Raw genomic sequence first — 18531 nt, 5'->3', positions numbered from 1 at the left:
TTTTACCATTTGTGCTTTTTATTACTTTTGACTTAAAATACTTTTTATTTTATAAATCACTTTTTTCTGTCTTTCATACTTGGTTATCTTTGCATATTTCTTAATAATAGTTATTTTGAGCACATTTACTTGTTTAAAATTAGATAGTGGCACTTTTCATTTTCCTCTTAAGGGTGATACAGCCATTAGTATCCCAGCAGAAGGTTTTTGAATTGATGGCAGGGAAGGAAATGATAGGAGACACTTTGGGAATTCCAGATTTGTTCTAGGACAATCTTATATGTATGTGTCATGATATTTTTTAAGATATTTCTATAAATTAGCTCCTTAAGATGGTATGAAAACCAAGAGGAGAATCACTTCAACTATTGTGAAAAATCAGATCATAGTAGCTTTTCCAGGAAGGTGTCCGTGCCTGCTATTGGAGAGTATGTTGTTATCTCTGGGTAGGGTTTTCATCGCTCTTTACTTGCCTCTGTGTTGAATTAAAATCCCACCAGGGAAGGTGAACAGGCCGTTTTCAGAATGGGGAGAACGCTAGGTGGTAAGATAGGAGCAGGTGTTAGAGCCATTCGGTTTGAATTTTTTTCTTCTCTGGCCACTGATCTGGTTTCTTCTTTGTCCTGTGAAGTACTTATTTATCCAGTTCAGTGTCCAGACAGCTAATTTCAAGTCAGCGCATAGAAGTGTTTTGCAGTGTTTGCAGGAAGATTTGTAGGGAGGGTGGTATAAATTAAAGATGGGAGCTCTCTGGCAACTGCTGGCGAATTATAAGGTAGCTCAGAAGTTCTTCAAGCACTTTTCAGCCTAGTCTCTTGTCCTCCTAACACCCTTTCTTTTCCTGCCCTGCCCCTCAGATTTTTTTAAAAACTGGTTAAGAAAATTATTTGAAGATGTCCACCTCGTTATTCATAGATGATGTCGTTTTTTCTAGGAAGCTCTTCCAAACTTGGCCTCACTTAAACTGGCTATACCCTTGAGAAGAGAAACATACGAAAGTTTTTGTCATCGCCAGACTCTAATTTAAACTCTTCATAAACAACATAAACCCACTAGTTTAGGTCGAGTTCATTCCTGATTCTTTACTAAAATTGTCGCTGGCTTTTGGGCACTGCCTCCCTGCCTCTTCCCTCTGCAGCTTTCAGGTTCTTATTGACACCATTAAGCAATAAGAGCTTCCCATTTTCTTTTCTTTCTCAAGTCTACAAGTAAAATATATAGCTTATCCCAGGGAGATAGAAAAAGTAGAGATTCCATCGGGAGTTTTCTTCCAGGTGAGCATAAGTGCTTGTATCTGGACTGCACTGTGGACGGGATAGGGGAATAGGAGAGCTCTGACTCCTTTGGAGTTATTTTTCTTTGTGGCTCAGTTGTAGTTTTTCAGGTTTCTGAATTCCCAGTACATCGGTGTACATATGTAATTTAAATTTCTGTCCAAGAAACATGTTTAAAACCCAAACTCAACTATTTAGAACTTTTAAATCGTGTATAAAAATGTAGGGAAAATTAAAACTTTTTGTATATAACAAAAACTCTCTGACATTCTAAATGCTGATCTTTAGAAGCAGGTGACAGTTCCAACCCAAGCATTAAGATGGGGAGAATGGAACTGGGGAGAAATGTAAATTCAATATGAAGTAACTCATACTTAATTATAATTTCAAGATTTCACTGCAACAACAGAAATTTAGATTGTAATTGAGTTGAATAGTGTGCTCGCTCAAATCTTGAAAAGACCTATATCTTGGCAAAATGGTTGGCTAAGGTGCAAGTAACTACAATTTAGATGGTTCTAGAAGGCCCAAAGGAGTGTATTGACCATGCAACATAGATTTTCCACTAGTGCTATATGTATGTACTCAAAGCAAAACTCTAATATGCAGTGTTATATCTGCAGGTTTTATAAGATAAACTGCTTTTTTTTTTTTGAAGATTTTATTTTTTTCCTTTTTCTCCCCAAAGCCCCCCAGTACATAGTTGTATATTCGTTGTGGGTCCTTCTAGTTGCGGTATGTGGGACGCTGCCTCAGCGTGGTTTGATGAGCAGTGCCATGTCCGTGCCCAGGATTCAAACCAACAAAACACTGGGCCGCCTGCAGTGGAGCGCACAAACTTAACCACTCGGCCACAGGGCCAGGCCCTAAGATAAACTACTTTAATTGGGCATGTCATCCAAAAACCTAAAGTTGTCAATTAGCATTAGTAGTCGTTAGCTCCATAGAATGTCTTTTTTTTTTTTTTTAAGTATAAGGATTAAAATATAATGCATGTAGTATTGCCCTGGGAAGGGTAGCGTCAGAAGAAATGCTGTTCTAGATCATTCCTTGGTCAGTGATTAAGGACAGCTTGGAAAGGGAAACATGTCTTTCATGAGACCAATATTCATAACTTCTGAATGTATCTCTCCAAGTTTAACCAAGAACATTACATTTAACATGTGACGTGCGAGGTATTGCTTCCTGAAGTTGTCAGATTCTTGGAGTAAGGCACAATGGCTGTCAGTATGATAACAAATTTAAAACATGCCTTCTACCCACATAGTCTGTATAGCACGTCTAAAGACCAGACTAGCTCATTTGACGCAATTGGAGAAGAATGCTGGAAGCAGTCAGGGAGGGCTTTGTGATTTGAGGTAGACCTTGAAAACTGGGTATGATTTCAAAAAGTGGACAGAATGGGAAGAGAATGGCATTATTCAGAGGGAAGAGTAACATGAACCAAGACACAGTGTTGAGAAAGAACCTAGTAGAGGGAATGGGAAGGTATTGATTGTTGTGGGAGATAGTAGAAAATAAAATTGAATCAGCCAGCTGAGTATGCCGGATAATAGAGAACCTTTAAAACCAGAATCTTTGTCCACTTGGTTTGGTAGACAATAAAGAAACCTTTTGGCACCTGTACAGAGAAATGTCATTACTTTTTCCAGCATCATGCCACCGAGGCTGTCGTTTGGGAAGGGAAGGAGGGTAGGGTTTGAGTGATTCTGTAGTTCTTTAGAAACAGGAAGAACCTAATCATAATGATTCTGTGGGTGAGTGTGGGGAAAAAAGGGGGTAGAAATTACGAAGAAGTTGTGCTGCCCTGTATAAGAACATGGTTGCCAGAGAAATGCATCAAACATTTGGTGTCAATAAAAAGTAAAAGTAGAAGACGATGTAGAGAAATCACAGCTTTTGGACAGATATTCTCAAAAGGGAAATGTTTCTCATGCATCTAAAAATCTTATACATGCAGTCTTATGATATTGTAATAATACTGTACATAGTCCAGCACCTGTTCATTGTTACAAAATGGAGACTCTCCAAAATATCTAAGCTGGCTTTATTTTTAAATAACTGGAGTTAGTTTCTGCTTCTCCAAACCTTGTTGGTCTTTTTGTTTTAAGCAAGTCTGGTCACCAAACAAGCAAGTCTGGTTGCCAAACAAGAAATAAATCACACTGTCCTGCATTTCTCAAAGAGTTAATCTAGGTAGGCAAGACAGAAACACACAAAAAGTAAAATAGGTGTATCAGACACTGCCATGCAATGTCACAGCACAGGAATGCTACAAATTCCTAGGAAAGAGAGAGTTGATAATCTGTAAACTTGTGAACGGGTACCATTGCTTTTCTCTCTAACAGAAAAAAATGTCTGACCACCCTTCTTACATCTTCTAAGAAAGGCACATGCATGTCTATCTACTACTTTCTCTCATTTGCCTCATGAGCTCATTCTGCTGTGGCCTCCCTAGTTCTTTTGCACACTGTCATGCTTAAATGTTATTTCTTATGGGCATCTTTAGGGTTTTTTGAGCATTTCTCAGAGTCCTGAGGCAGATAATCAGACGAGCTGACTGGGCATATAAGGAACTGGTATCAAATCAAACTCCAGGGGACTTCTGCTCTCTAGTCATTAGAAGATGGGAGTTGTGTTTGCTGAGGCTCTAGGAATAAGAGGAGTTTGTCTTCCCCCTTACTACCCCAGCATTGTCCTGCTAAGTCTCGCCTTTCCCCTGCCTCCTTGTCTCAGTGCCACTCTCTTCTCCCACTCTGCTGTAAGCAGGCAAAAAGGTCAACTGACTGCCCGAATTTTACTCCAGGTTAAAGAATTTAGATAATGGCACATGTCTTGGTAAGGCGAATCACATATGCTGTCCTCAACTCTCTCATCCCCAGAGAGGAACAAGCCTAAAACTACCTGGACATTTCCTGGGGCTCCCTTTGGTTGTGCTCCTGTGCATCACACTGTTTCTCTTAGCTCTGTTCTTTAAGACTGAAATTCTTCGTACTTCAAGGCTTGGCTACCACTCTTAGACCATCTCTGCCCGTTTGAGTTTCTGGAAGAGAATGGACCTTTTCTCTGGAAGTTCCTCATTCTTTCTATCCTTCCCCTCTCTTGCCCCCTATTTCACCACTTCTGTTGAAACAACTGTTTCAGAAACCACATTCCCAACTCAAGCGCCCTCTGAGCTCTGCTTGCGTACACACTGTTTTATTCCTACTTTTTCCTTCTATCCCTTGCCCTAAAGCCCACAGGGAAATTGGCATTCCGCTCTTTGGCCTTGACCTGATCACAAGCTTCCGTCCCACTTCCTATCCTTCTGGGAAATAAGGTTCTAAAAATGGACTCCCACTCTCCCTGCCTTCCCCTTAGAAGTCCCATCCATGAATTGATAGAGCACATTTGCATGTTATCAGTAATCATTATCTGTCTTATGGTGTCACATTCAAAGTATGTAAGTTTGTGCAGTTGCATTTTACTAAGAGCTCTGCTGTCGTATTCGGAGACTGGCCCTCAGGTCTGGCTTACTCCAGGAACCTTATGTCTCATTCATTCAAGACTGGACTTAGATGTGAATGTGTACTAAATATAAATAGCACGTTTAAAAATTTTTTTATGGAAACTGTTTTGCTAGACCATGCTAACGAGTCAGCCAGGCTGACTTTCTGAGTTTTGCCAGAGCTCAAGTTTGACCTGTCTGTCTGGAACTGCTGTGTCTGACCTGAGAGAGTGTCTCTTTTAGTGGTAACAGCATTGATGTGCTGTGGTTCTTATTCAGGCCTCCAGGACTTTTCACTAATTCAGGATCTACCTTGTTTTTGCCTGGTTAAAACCTGGTAATAGTAAAATTTATAGTAAAATACTCATCCAGAAAAATCTTTGTTCGCTGTTCACCTATTAACTCTGCTTTCTTTACTTTCTTTTCAGATTTGTCCAATATGTGCGGCATTACCTGGAGGCGATCCTAATCATGTCACGGACGACTTTGCAGCTCACCTTACACTTGAACACAGAGCCCCTAGAGACTTAATATCCTTTTAAGAGGCAACAAGGGAAAGAGTTGTTTATAATGTTTGTCGTTTTGATTATTTTTAAGCATGATATCCCCAAAGAGAAAAACTAATCTCCAAATTATTTGAATTTATTTGACCTTTCTCTAAAAGTGACTCAGTGTTGAGGTGTAGTTTCTTATTTCTCTTTTTATAGACTTTGACTGTTATGTGAACCATACTCTTTAAGTGAAAGTTGACTTGTGCATGATCTTTAGTTCATTACAATCCGATTTTTTTTTTTAAGATTTTATTTTTCCTTTTTCTCCCCAAAGCCCCCCTGGTACATAGTTGTATATTTTTAGTCATGGGTCCTTCTAGTTGTGGCATATGGGACGCCGCCTCAGCATGGCCTGATGAGCAGTACCATGTCTGCGCCCAGGATCCGAACCAGCTAAACCCTGGGCGGCCACAGCGGAGCACATGAACTTAACCACTCAGCCACGGGGCCGACCCCTTCAATCAGATATTTTAAAGATAATCTGACCAGATTGTAAGTCTTCAGGATGGTGTTTTCATACAGAAGAGGAAAAGTGCTAACGCAAATTAAAGTCTAGTTAATTAAATATAAGGAGGATTTATTTGCTTCCTCTCCCTTTCTCTATTGCCTTACCCTGTTGTGGGTAGGATGTGCCGGGATGGTGGGCAGGTATGCATCTTGGGGCTCCTTTCCCTTGACCTTCTCCAGAGAGACCTGTTTCCTGCCCAGTCTCTGAGACGGACAGCGTGAGGTCCAGCTCTAAATTCCTGTCCTAAGCCTATCTACCAACAGTTCCTAGCAGTGTTCCTTGTAATCTCCAGGAAATTACTGGCCCACCAGAGCAATTAATTCTGTAAACTCAGTGTTTCTGGTTTCAGGTTATGAATTGTTTTCTAAAACTATCACCTATTAACTTAGGGTTTTGTTCTTGTGTAAAGGTTTCAGTTTCATTGCAGGTTGAAGTAATTCAAGAGCTTATCAAAACTTTTCTGTCTGCCAGATTTTCTTCTGATTCTTTTGATTGCCTCCTGGCAATCATAATTCAACCTATTGACGAAGAAACTGGTTTGGTGGTTTTCTTATCCTACGGCTCCCATCCCTTGCTCACAGTTCCTATTTTTCTAATTGGAAATATGGCCCTGTACAGTTAGGGGAAGCTAAGTGGAAACTAATGGAAAGATAAAGATAGGGAACCAACCTAAGAAATGAGTGTCAGTGAGCTGAGGAGACTGCTTACTCTTCCTCTCTCCTCAGTGCAGGCGACACTGAAAGCAAAATAAAGAAAGCCGTGAATTTTTTTTGGAGAATAAGAAAACCCAAATGGACCAAGAACACTTAAGCCTTTGAAGTCACTTTGCATTTTGTATAAAAGAATCCTCTAACGATACCCAGAAGGGTTATGCTTGATCCATGCTTCTCTCCATCTTCATGGAGAAGCTAAGCAAAAAATTTAAAACCAAGCTTATATCCTGAACTTTTTCAGCGAGTTCAAGGGCCTCTAGTGAAATTGGTATCCATTCAATAGAATGTCCCACATCATCTACATCCGTTTTTGTGAGATGTTTGTAAGAGTTTCTGGTTAGCAAGACATGAAATTATGCAAAATGTAATAATAAGAGAAAGGGTATGTTACATTCTAGATTCCTAGCGAGTATTACCATTAAGTTCTAGAAAACAAAATGTTGGCATAGCAGTTATCCTGAAAACATACTAATTTTTCAGGTTCTTCAAGTGCTACTATGTGGCGACTTTATGTGTTTGACACGAGGGAGTGGTTTCTCCCAGCCTCTTAAGTGCCAGAACTTTTTTTTTTGCTATTTTGATGGAACTCTTCCTAAAGTGTACTTTACACCCAGCTACTTTTTAAAAACAAAATATAATGATCATAACATCACTTTCTGTAGAGCCCAGGCCATCATCGAGAGAACCACAGTGAAACAATGCGCGTTATGGTGGCGCCTGAGGGCTCCATGGAGCTGCTCACTCTGTCCCTAAATGACCATCTGCTAAAACACTGGGAAGCCAGCAAAAAAATTAATCTTATATAGCTGTTCTTTTTGCTGCTTTGAAAGAATAGTCTCTTTTCCCACAATATCTGGCTTTTCCCACACACACGTTTTGCCTGTGTGGGCATACAAGGCTGTCTTCATGAGTTTTGGCTGCTGTTTGCTGCTTGGGCTCTTCTTCAGTCTGACTCGCACTCAGCCGTGTAAGATGGTTGAGGCTGCTGCAAGTTTGACTTCTTAATAAATGCGATGTTATTCTATGTGTCCACTTCCATAAGACATTTAAATCTAGTTTTCTGCTTAGCAGCAGCATTGAAAAAGAACTTGAAGACAGAGATTAAAATAGCCAAAAGGAGTCTTTTACTCCTGAATTTAAATTATCTGAACTGTTGCTTTCTCATTATATATGATAATTGAGATTTGGTTACCTTATATATTAGCACACTTCTCCCCAGATAAAAAAAAATGATGCATATTAATTGTGGTTCCTGAGATATAAACATTTAGGAAATCCAGTGCTGGGATTAGGGTAAGGGACTATCTCACCCAGGTCTCTGACCAGGCACCTCCTTCTACGTCGCCTGGCACACTTACACTGGTTAGTGTGGAGGGAGCCCAGGAAGACATCTCTTCCTCCCTGGAGAAACTGTTTTTCCCTTTGAAAACACACACACATATAATATATACACGCTTTCACACATTGCTTTATATTTAAATGTCTTTTTTAGAGTTAATAGCCATCATGGTCATGATATTTGCATTCTAAATTACATATGCTGTTCTAAAATGGTGAAAATTTAGAAAATCTGCATGTCTATGTAGCCAGGGCTCAAGTGTCTTTTTTCTTGCTGTGAAATACTCGGGTCCTTTTCTTAACTTTGGAGTTATGATGAATCGAGTGGCGTTCGACATGTACGTAGAATGTTTCACCCTGGCCGGGGATTAGGAGGTCCTCGTGCTCGTAGATCAAACATGCACTTTACTAGCAGTTCTACTGGTGGACTTTCTTCTTCTCAGAGTTCATATTCTCCAAGCAATAGGGAAGCCATGGATCCTATAGCTGGTGAGTTAGTTTCACGTTAAGACAGGAAATGGCAGGGGAGGGCGGCTCCTTTAAAATGTTTTTGCGGGGTTTGTGTTCTTAGTCTCTTATCATGCTCCTCTGTCCTTCACAAAGTTCCCAAATATTTTATAAGTATAAAATATTTAAAACTAGACAACATAAAGTAGTTCATATTATTCTGGCGTTTCTTTAGGTACTTAGAGGCGTAAGATAATAATAAATGGCTTTGTGTTCTATTTGTGGCCTCCGATGAAACCCCAGACAATCATAAAAGATTTCAGTATTGAAAGACTCCCACAATTCCATGATTCAACCTCTATAAGTACACAGATAAGAAAATTAATTGATGACTAAAGAATTAAGCTCTTCTTGTGGAAGAAAGTAAAGCAGGAATTTCTCTGTCCTTGCTTTGATTTTTGAACTAAATTGCTGTGGAACATACTGATAAGTACATGTTTTAATAGCTTGGAAAATCCTACTAAAAAACAACAACATCTGAACATGTAGTTCGTAACTGAGTCATTGGGTCTAATGCGTGGCCAACCTGGGAAATTGGCAGCAGAGCACAAGGGTCGGGAGTCAAAACAAATTGTCAAAAATCACCATAGCCTGAGAATCTGAGAGACACACCAAGCGCACACAGGCGGTAAGGCTCTGCAGAGCCTGTACAAGTTCTGAAACGTGTGCACGTGGTGGAACGTGTCCCTGGAAGCCGTAGTGCGCCTTGCAAAGCACCCTGGAACACTGCTGAGTGTGAATCTTGTGATAGAAACTAGGAGTGCTTCTACTCATAAAGTGTTCTTTAAAATGTGAGAGAGACAGTGTGAAATCATAATTCCAAATGTGCTTTGGACATTTGGATGTGTAATAAGCCCAATAAATGGAGTTTTGCTGATTTAAAAAAATATTCTTCATCCAAAGGGAATATTTTCCTGTGGCTCTAAAAGTTAAAGTAATTTCTAGGAGCAAAATTCAAAATTGAGGAATTTTCTCCATTATTTCTATTTTCTCTGTCACTGAAAATTAGTTTATTTAGTGATTGACTATATGACAGAATGGTCTAAGAACCCCTGCAATAAAGCAACAGGGAGCAAGAAAACAGAAACATACCTTGTCAATGAGTTTTAATGGTGAGCAGCATTTGCCCCTCCCTGATGAGAAGGCAGCGACACAGGTCCACATTGCTCTTGATGAGTACGGCCTTATTGAAACAAGAGCGTCTGGATGGGAACAAGCCACTAAATAGGCTGTACAGTGTGGAGCCAGTCAGCCTTACTGGGTGTCGCCAGTGGTACTTTCAAACGACAGGACCAGCAAGCACCAGAGAGAGACGGCAGAGGCGAATGTGCGAGGGTCACAGTTAGACGTGATCTGGGTCTCTTAGGTTGCATTCTAATCATTCCTTCAGTCAGCCAGCCAGTGTTTGAGTGCCTGCTTCTTGTCAGGTTCTGTCCGAAGAGCTGGGTATGCTGTCAACAGTAGACTTGATCCCTGGTTTCGTGGAGCTCATGTTGAGAGGGCTTATATGATGATTGGACCAGTAGATGAACCACTTTAATCTCCTAAAATACTAAGAGAAAATATAACTAAAGTAGTCCATTAAGCAAATAATTTAAAAAACAATCTCTATTATGTTTTGCTTAAAACAAAAATAATAGTATGTGGGTTAACTTTCATATATACTTGCATTCCCTATACACAACAGTGCTTACCTCCAGGAGGCATTGTAAAACATAGTGAGCTCCAAGCTGAGACTCTGTGTTGTCAGGAGTACCAGCCTGTTGATCCTTTTCGATGTTCCTCCAGTAAAACAGTGATCTGTAGCGTTTTCTCTTGCTCGGTACTTTGTCGACATTAATCGTCTTCCTTTCCATTGGCAGAGCTTTTATCTCAGTTATCGGGAGTGAGACGTTCTGCAGGAGGACAGCTTAATTCTTCTGGCCCTTCCGCTTCTCAGTTACAACAACTGCAGATGCAGCTGCAGCTCGAACGGCAGCACGCCCAGGCGGCACGGCAACAACTGGAGACCGCGCGCAACACCACCCGGCGTACTAACACAAGCAGTGTCACCACTACAATCACACAGTCCACAGCAACAACAAACACAGCTAACACAGAGAGCAGTCAGCAGACTATCCAGAATTCCCAGTTCCTTTTAACAAGGTAGTGCATATATTAATACAATTTTTGTTTGAGAAGTAATGTTTTATTAGCACTGTGCAGTTTGAAATGATCTTTTCTCTTTTGTGCTTCTCTGTTCTTAAAGTCTCTGCCTTTGATCAAACTGTTAAAACTCACATATCTCTAATCAAAACTGCATATTCAGTATTTCCCGAGGAATAGGAAAAATAATAGTTATTTTAGGTAAACTATTTTAGTTATTTAAACTAAGTGGTTTAAATAAATAGTTTAAATAACGAAATAGACTATTTTAGTTATTTAGTTATCTAAAAAAGTTATTTTAGATAAAGTGGGAATGCTAGTGGTCTTGTTCTAACGGTATATATCATCATCTGATATGAGTTTCTCTTCCCCATAAAACGTAAACACCATATCGTTACATATATGGGTCATATTAGATACATTTATTATCATAATTAACATTGTTTTCTTTTCATTGCCAATTTCAGTCTGCTGTGAAATATAAAAGGTATAAGAAAGGATTTTCATAATGCAGTGGTGGTTTCTCTAAGAATTTCTGAAGAAGCAGGATTTAAATTCTTACGGTTGGCACACAAAAGTAACTATTTTTAAAAATAGTTTACCATGGTCTGAATAATATTCAGTACACACAGGAAAAAGCTCTGCTGGATGGAGTAGAGCTTATTTGCTTCTGAAACTGCTGTTAACAATTGAATATATTCCTCTGCCAGAACCTCATAGGCAGAAGAAGAAAATTAGTGTACTATGTCAGTTATTTCCACAATGCAGTGTGTATAGCAACTGGATGTTTGAAAAAAATATTTTCATTTCTGTATATATTTCTTTTATCTCATACTTTTGAATATCTCTGTTAGTACAGTGGTACATATGTGTAATTGTAAATAACGTATTGTGAATGCAGGATAAAAAATGTTAGGGAACCCCTGCAGACAGGGTCCCTGTCTAGAATCCCAGCTTTGCCACTTACTAGTTTGGACCTTAGGCAAGTGACTTCACTTCTCCAAACCCCAATTGTATCATCACTATCCTTTGAATCTTGCCTCGTGACAGAATTATTTTGAGGATTAAATGGAATTACTACTGTGTGTATGGTCTGGCTCAGTATCTGACATATGGTAAAGGCCCAATTGATGGTACCCGTTATTATCATTTGTTACGGATCTAAGGAGGAAGTTTCAAGTAGGGAATTACCTTTGGATTATCTCTGCAAAGTCAGTAACTGTGCTGGTTATTACCAGAAAATGTTGCTTCAGCATAAGAAATCGCACAGCCGAGGGTGGATCCACCCTGCTGTCACGGGCCGACCAACAGCAGGCCTAGGACTTGCTGGGTCTAGGTTCCTGCCTCAAAAGGAGACTGCCAGTGTGTGTCCACCGAGAGTTCACCGACCTGTGGGTGGATTGAATGTCCTGCCACTGCCCTTTGGAAAAGATATCCTCCCACCCTGCCCTGTCCCCCCTCCCCCCCAAACTCAGTGGGCTTGATCTGGGATTTTTCTCTGGTTATTCTACACTAGACACCCAGCTCACAGGGCATGGCATGGGTAGCCTCTGAGTGCTTTCCTTGGCTTCTGCTTGTCTTGAAGGGTTCTCTGATTCTTGAAGGACCCCTTCTGTCATCTCACATTATACATCATATAGTCCCTCACAATTTGCCGACCACTTTCCACAACTTTCATTCTATCATTTGCTCCAGACTCATATGATTTACCTAAGGCAATATTTCCCCAAAAATATTCCCTGAACTTTATATATTCAGTTTCTGCCCTAATGAGTAAGTTTGGGTAAAACTAATAACAAAAATAAACAATTGATTCTTGGGCTTTTCAGAACTTTAAATATATTAAAGTGCGTTGTGAATCTTCAAGGCAAGGAGAGCGGCTGCGGTGTTTCCCGGGGAAATCCTGGGCTCTGGTCTCACTGCTGTTATGGGCTGTGCATAGGGCTTGAGGCTTCCCTTTGGTCTCTGACCAGGAGTGGTTCCTAGCCATATCCATGTTGCCCTGGAACATGGAGGATGGGCACGCAGTTTCTTTGGAGTCCAAAATGGTTAACCTTTAAAAAAGTGATTGTTTCAGCACCTCTGCCAGATTCCAGTCTTTTGGTAGTGGAGCCAGCTAGTTTTGCTAACCCCAATTTGAAGATCCTTACAAACTTTGCAGTTACTTCTAGATCCCAAATGAAATTTGACCCATCAGGAAGTCTAACCAGATTTTATCAACCCCTCAGGAATGGAACATTTTCTCATGTTCTCATTTCTTTCCTAAAAACAGTAATATTGGAATTACATGCTCTCCAAGGGGTCAGGGATCTCAGCCCGTATGTTTCTAGTTTGCCTGCTTCCCATCTTGTCTTCCGTACATCCTTTATCTTTCTAGAATAGGTTTGACCTTAGGTTTTTTTCTTTACCAGAGTCTTTTTCAAAGCTAAGGGCGTGGAGTGCCTTGCAGTTCTTCACACCTTTATAGTTTTGATTGAGAATGTGTAGCCTATTGCTCAGTCTCCTATTCCAGTAGATACTCTCTTGTGATATTCTTCATTTGCTTTTCACCGTGTCATCAGTCATTTCCTTTCAATGCGGATTTAATGGCTTTTTGTAATTACCTTCCAGATTCTTTTGCTTTCTTTAAGTTCTGAAGTTTAGATCTTTTTAATTTGTTTTCTGAGCCATAGATCTAGTCATTCAGTGATTTTGAACTTGATAGCTATGGGATTTTGAACATGTTACTTAACCTCTGCTTCCGTTTTCTCTTCCTGTAAGATATTGATAATAATAGGACCTAACTCATACGAGTTGAAAGCACTTAGAACAGAGCCTGGCCCTAGTAAGTGCTCAGGACGTATCCTCCTTGTTGCTTCGGGATACCCCTGGGCCTCCAGCACAGACAGGGCAGCAGAGCAGGTGCCGGTTGGTCGAGGATCGTGGGCTCTATGTGCACCTGGTTCTCTGGGGGAAGCACCTGGCGTCCATGCCTGCTGGGCCTCCTTTCACTGTCACCATCTTCTCCCTGTTTTGTTACTTTTCCTGACTCCCGTGTGCCAGCTAGTTTCCCTTTCTTTACCACTAAAAATATAGAGAAATAAAATCAAAACTGAAACTAAGCAGAAGTTTGCTTAAGTCCTTTAACAAGTTAGTAACAAGAATTCGACTCTTAACAACTGCCAGTCTCCATGCAGATGAACCAACTTCCCCAACGCAGTGCAGATCTTACAAGCGCATGTGTCAGAGGAGCATGCCACGCCGTTAACCTCACGCTGGCCCCGCCACACAGTCCTTGGTAGGGGAAATGTAGGAGTGAGTGTGTGTGTGTGTGTGTGTGTTCTTGCCTTTTTGGGCTTCTGGACATATCTTCATTTCAGGAAGAATTAGATGGAAAGGAAGGGAACTTTAGAGAAAAGTCAAGGGAACTTTTAGGATTTCTTTCAGTCGAATATTCTAGTCACTACAGTGTTTTTGTGACTGGGGTTGCTACTTTCCTCTTTACTACCCACAGGTGAAATTCTGGTTAAGGAAGTCACTACTTCCTCAAGCATACTACCTGTTAGAAATTTTGTTTTCCGGGTCCGGCCCAGTGCGCAGTGGTTAAGTGCACACGTTCCACCTTGGTGGCCCGGGGTTCGCCGGTTCGGATCCCAGGTGCGGACATGGCACCGCTTGGCATGCCATGCTGTGGTAGGCATCCCACATATAAAGTAGAGGAAGATAGGCATGGATGTTAGCTCAGGGCCAGTCTTCCTCAGGGAAAAAAAAAAGGAAGAGAGGATTGGCAGCAGTTAGCTCAGGGCTAATCTTCCTCAAAAAAAAAAAAAAAAGAAATTTTGTTTTCCTTAGAAAAATTTTCACCACAGTTCTCTGGAAGGAGTTTGAGAAGTCTAAATGTCTTTTTTCTCGTTGAATCTAATTAAAGCATAGATTTGCACCTCAGGGTAATAGTATTGCTACAAGTCTAGGGAATTCTTCTCAACATAATTAAGGTGATAAATTAGAGCAAGCTGTTCCAATAATGTGTCTCAGATTCTGAATTTAGCCACCTGTGAAGCCTGTACAGTGTAGGACATTGTAGAAATTGAACATGCCATTGTTCACTGACTTTTTACCAATAAGATCTTTCTTTTTACCTTACACAGGTTGAATGATCCTAAAATGTCTGAAACAGAGCGCCAGTCCATGGAAAGTGAGCGCGCAGACCGCAGCCTGTTTGTCCAAGAGCTCCTTCTGTCCACTTTAGTGCGCGAAGAGAGCTCGTCCTCAGACGAGGATGAACGGGGGGAGATGGCAGATTTTGGTGCTATGGGCTGTGTAGATATTATGCCTTTAGATGTTGCTTTAGAAAACCTAAATTTAAAAGAGAGTAATAAAGGAAATGAGCCTCCACCACCTCCTCTTTGATGACATCCCAATTCGCAGACAATGTCCTCTGTGCTGTATTTGCCAATGAAAGTGGACAACAACTATCTTGGGTTTGTTTGGTGATTGTAATTTCAGGTCTGTCACTCTTGTTACATTGTGTACATTCAAAAGGAAGAGAGAAAATATATATGATAATCATTTCCACTTAACTAATTTTTACTTCTAGCAGGTAAATGTAGGTAGCAGTGCAGGGGTGATCTCTGCTTCCTGTACCTTGACATGCAAAAGGCTCTCCTAATACTCCACATTCAAACTGAAGAGGAAAATTGAAATCTCTAATGAAGCTGCTGTGTGTATTTATGAATATTAATGAATAAAAACTGCTTGGATGGTTTACCTTAACTACTGCATGAGGTTTTTTGCAGCGTGCATGAGTTTTAGTGACCTTGTTATTTAAAAAATTAAATACAAGGAGTAAAACTTAAACAAAAATAAAAGCCCAAAGCTTTCCCAAACATTATTCAATGGTTACACGGCAAAAGAGTTACGTGACGAGGTAGCTTTTGAATAATGTCTGCCTGAATCACCTTTCTTTGTGTGCCTCCTACGCACAAAGCCAGCTCTGCAGTGGAATCTGGGGGTCGTAGCCGGGTGTCGTGCTCCGCCCTGTGTGACTGTCCTGTCGCCCTGTTAGTCATCTTGCCCTTGGGCGCTCAGCCTGTCTCTAACTCGTCTGTGGAAGACACACCAGTACAGCTACTGTTGGGACCTGCTGCAGGGCGCTTGTGTGCCCTGAAACAAATCCTGTTCGTATTTGTTTAAAGTTTTTACTTTCTGTGGTTGTTTAAAATTTTTTCAATTGTTAAATATGTTTTATTCAGGTGTAGATGAATTTCATTTATTCACTGTTCAACAAAGTTAACCTGAATTATGTTGTCTTTGTTTTTGAAAATCTCACCTTCTCAATCATACTTTGCGTTATTTATGTATCTGCTTCATAGTTTGCTGAGACAGATCAGTATCGGGGAAGCTTTGAGGGTTTGCTTTCCCAGATTTTGTCAATATATTACAACCAAATTCTTAATGCTAACTTTAGCACCTTTTATTTATTGGGTTTTTTCTGGCATAAAAAGTAAAGCCTTTTAATTGAATCATGCCACCTCTATGCCTATATTATTAATCCTATGTGTAAAACATGTACAGCTTTCTGGGGTTTGTTTTGGGGTTTGGAGGGGCCGGGGTATTTTTTATTTCCTGTTCCAGTTTCTGTGCATAGACTTTCATGATAGCTCCAAGGCAGGGACAGCGGGTTTGGGGGTTGGGGGCAGTTTTTGGAATGTAAATTTAGGACTTTTGAAAAAGGTGCGCACAGCTTCTGATAAATTTATAACTAGACTTAACCTAATCATGTCTTGTTCCAGTGCTCGCTTCTCTGAGCCCTCTTCTCAGTCTCCTCTCTTTCTCCCGTCATCCTTTTCCTTTCCCGTCTGTGTTTCTCCGTTTCTTCAATACGACAAGCATACAGACTTGAACGCCCTCCGGTGTTCTTCCGAGAACTGTGAAGTCCATGTTCATCCAAATGTAACCAAAAAAGAAGTCACCCCACACGTCTAAAAAACTGTTGCTTCTCCTCCTCTGAAACTTCAGACTCCAACAATTTCCAGATATAATAGCTTTGTTTTCTTTAGTTTCTGTGATGGAAAATGGTTTAAAGGAAAACTTCACACCACGCTTCTGGTGATACTAGAAGCCCAGTCCATTGGGATTTTCTTTTTTTTCAATTGGTTGTTGAGACGTTTCAAAAACCAGTTTTCAAGCTGTGGTCTTTTCAAACACATCTTCTGCACATAAGTCACACATTTCAATAAAGCATTTTCAAGACTGTTGACCACTTGAATTTCTTTGGTGTTGGTAAATTAGCCTAACTGCTATTCAGAGATTTTCTCTCTCTAATCCAGTAATTTTTTTTTCTTTTTATGCTAAACTTGGAGTTCCTGATTTTGTATGAATGCATTACTTTGGATGTGAGAAATAGAAATTACCGATTATGTCTTTTCCCTTTTCTGCACAAGTTCTGGGAAAATGTGAGATCCATCCTTTTTTAACGTGGTTCGAGGGAACAACTGTAAGTCCATTCAGGGCAGTTTGATTTAGATGATCGATTTAAGACCTCAGAAGACCTGAAGGTTCGTCAGATTCCATCTCATGTAGAATACTGTATATTAATTATTTTTTACCAGATATTTACAGATACCTCACCTCATCCTGTATGTAATCGATAATAATGTATTATTTTAGGGTAGAAAGACACAGACTATCAATATAAAAAATATATTTAAGCCCTTCAAATTCTTGTGTCCTTTGTCTTTAGTTTCTGAGTTAACATCATATTATTGAATAAAAATAATTGCTAAGACTGATGTGGAGGAGACAAAATGGAGACGCCATTGTTTACTTTGGCTACGCCTTCAAAAGTCTAAGAACCAGATCTGAGTTTCGAGAGGTCTTTGTCTGTTTGGTTTGAGTTCTGAGCGTGTAGGGTGTAAGTTTGTAAGTTCTGCAGTGCTTGCCTCCACTTCCTGTTCGGAAATAATTTAAATCTGTCTGCTCAGGGTGTTCTGGGAGAAGTTTAATGTCATGACTCAGAGAGAACCCAAAAAAATTTACAGTGAAGAGGAAAACCTACAGAGAGTGTTTGAAACTCTATTTGCTTCTATTTCTGTGAGATTTATGGAATGCAGTGTAAGAATCGCAGAGGGTGTGGGGTATCCATGAGCATCACATTCCTGGATATTTAATCACCACAGAGAACAAATGGAATTTGGAATTTGACTGAAATGGTAGAATCTACCTCATGACTTCCTCGGATGTTTTTCATTTAGTTTTCTAAAATATTTCACCTCTTTGAACAAATAGAAATAGCTGTGCTTTTATTGAGCACAGTCACCAGATGTAATTTCTAAGGTTGGCTACATGAAATACTCGGATTTGTGTTTAGATTGTATTGTTATTTAAAAAAAAAAGCAGCCTAGGTTTGTTAGAGAGTAGTGGATTCTTATTTCATTTATGACTAGATGCAGGTAAAAGAAGAGGGAACCCCTCTCCCAAAGAAATGTAGTTTAGGAGAGCACATTACATGATTAGAATAACAGAAGTAACACAAAGAATCCATCCCGTTATCCTCCCCTTCTCCAGTTTTTTTCCCCTCTCAGTATTTGAATTTTCAATAACATACAAAGAGATTTGCAGTGGTCACTAAGCCTATTGTATTTTGTCTGGTCTGTGGACCACAATTAAAAACAAAGCACAGGTAAGGGGCCCAAAGAGTTGGTGGCCCCTAACAGCAAGTAGTCCGCTTCCCTTGTATCTTTTACTCCCCAGCTCTCGGGATCAGCACAAACTTCACTAGTTTGTAGCTCTGTTTAAGGGCAAATAAGGAAAGGGGAGGTGATCAAGAGGAAGGGTAGCGGAAGGAGGTGGTTGGAGAAAAAGGGTCTCCTGAATGGGATCCCCACAACTGCACAGGGACCCGTGGAAAACGAGCGAGTCTGCTGTGGGTGGAGGTCCATCTGGTTAGAGCCCTGTGAAGCGGGAGTGTAAAGCAGCTCCAGGTGGAGCAAGAGTGGGTGCCGAAAGTTCTTCAACAAGTGTGTTGGTT

At 40.3% G+C, this 18531-nt stretch overlaps 1 protein-coding gene across 2 annotated transcripts in view; it reads left to right on the top strand.

Moving 5' to 3' along the window:
• Window positions 1–16759, top strand: part of KCMF1 (potassium channel modulatory factor 1) — a 67099-nt gene extending 50340 nt beyond the window's left edge. For both annotated transcript variants that reach the window (XM_070573707.1, XM_070573708.1), the window contains exons 4-7: window positions 5190–5291; window positions 8186–8360; window positions 10241–10523; window positions 14651–16759. In XM_070573707.1, coding sequence (XP_070429808.1) covers window positions 5190–5291; window positions 8186–8360; window positions 10241–10523; window positions 14651–14912 — 822 coding nt within the window. In that variant the 3' untranslated portion in view covers window positions 14913–16759. The remainder of the gene's footprint in view (window positions 1–5189; window positions 5292–8185; window positions 8361–10240; window positions 10524–14650) is intronic.
• The last annotated feature ends 1772 nt before the right edge of the window (window positions 16760–18531 follow it).

This window comes from Equus przewalskii, chromosome 14 (genome assembly GCF_037783145.1).
Source record: "Equus przewalskii isolate Varuska chromosome 14, EquPr2, whole genome shotgun sequence".
In the NCBI taxonomy this organism is placed as follows: domain Eukaryota; kingdom Metazoa; phylum Chordata; class Mammalia; order Perissodactyla; family Equidae; genus Equus; species Equus przewalskii.
This window is presented reverse-complemented; position numbering and strand designations above follow the sequence as displayed.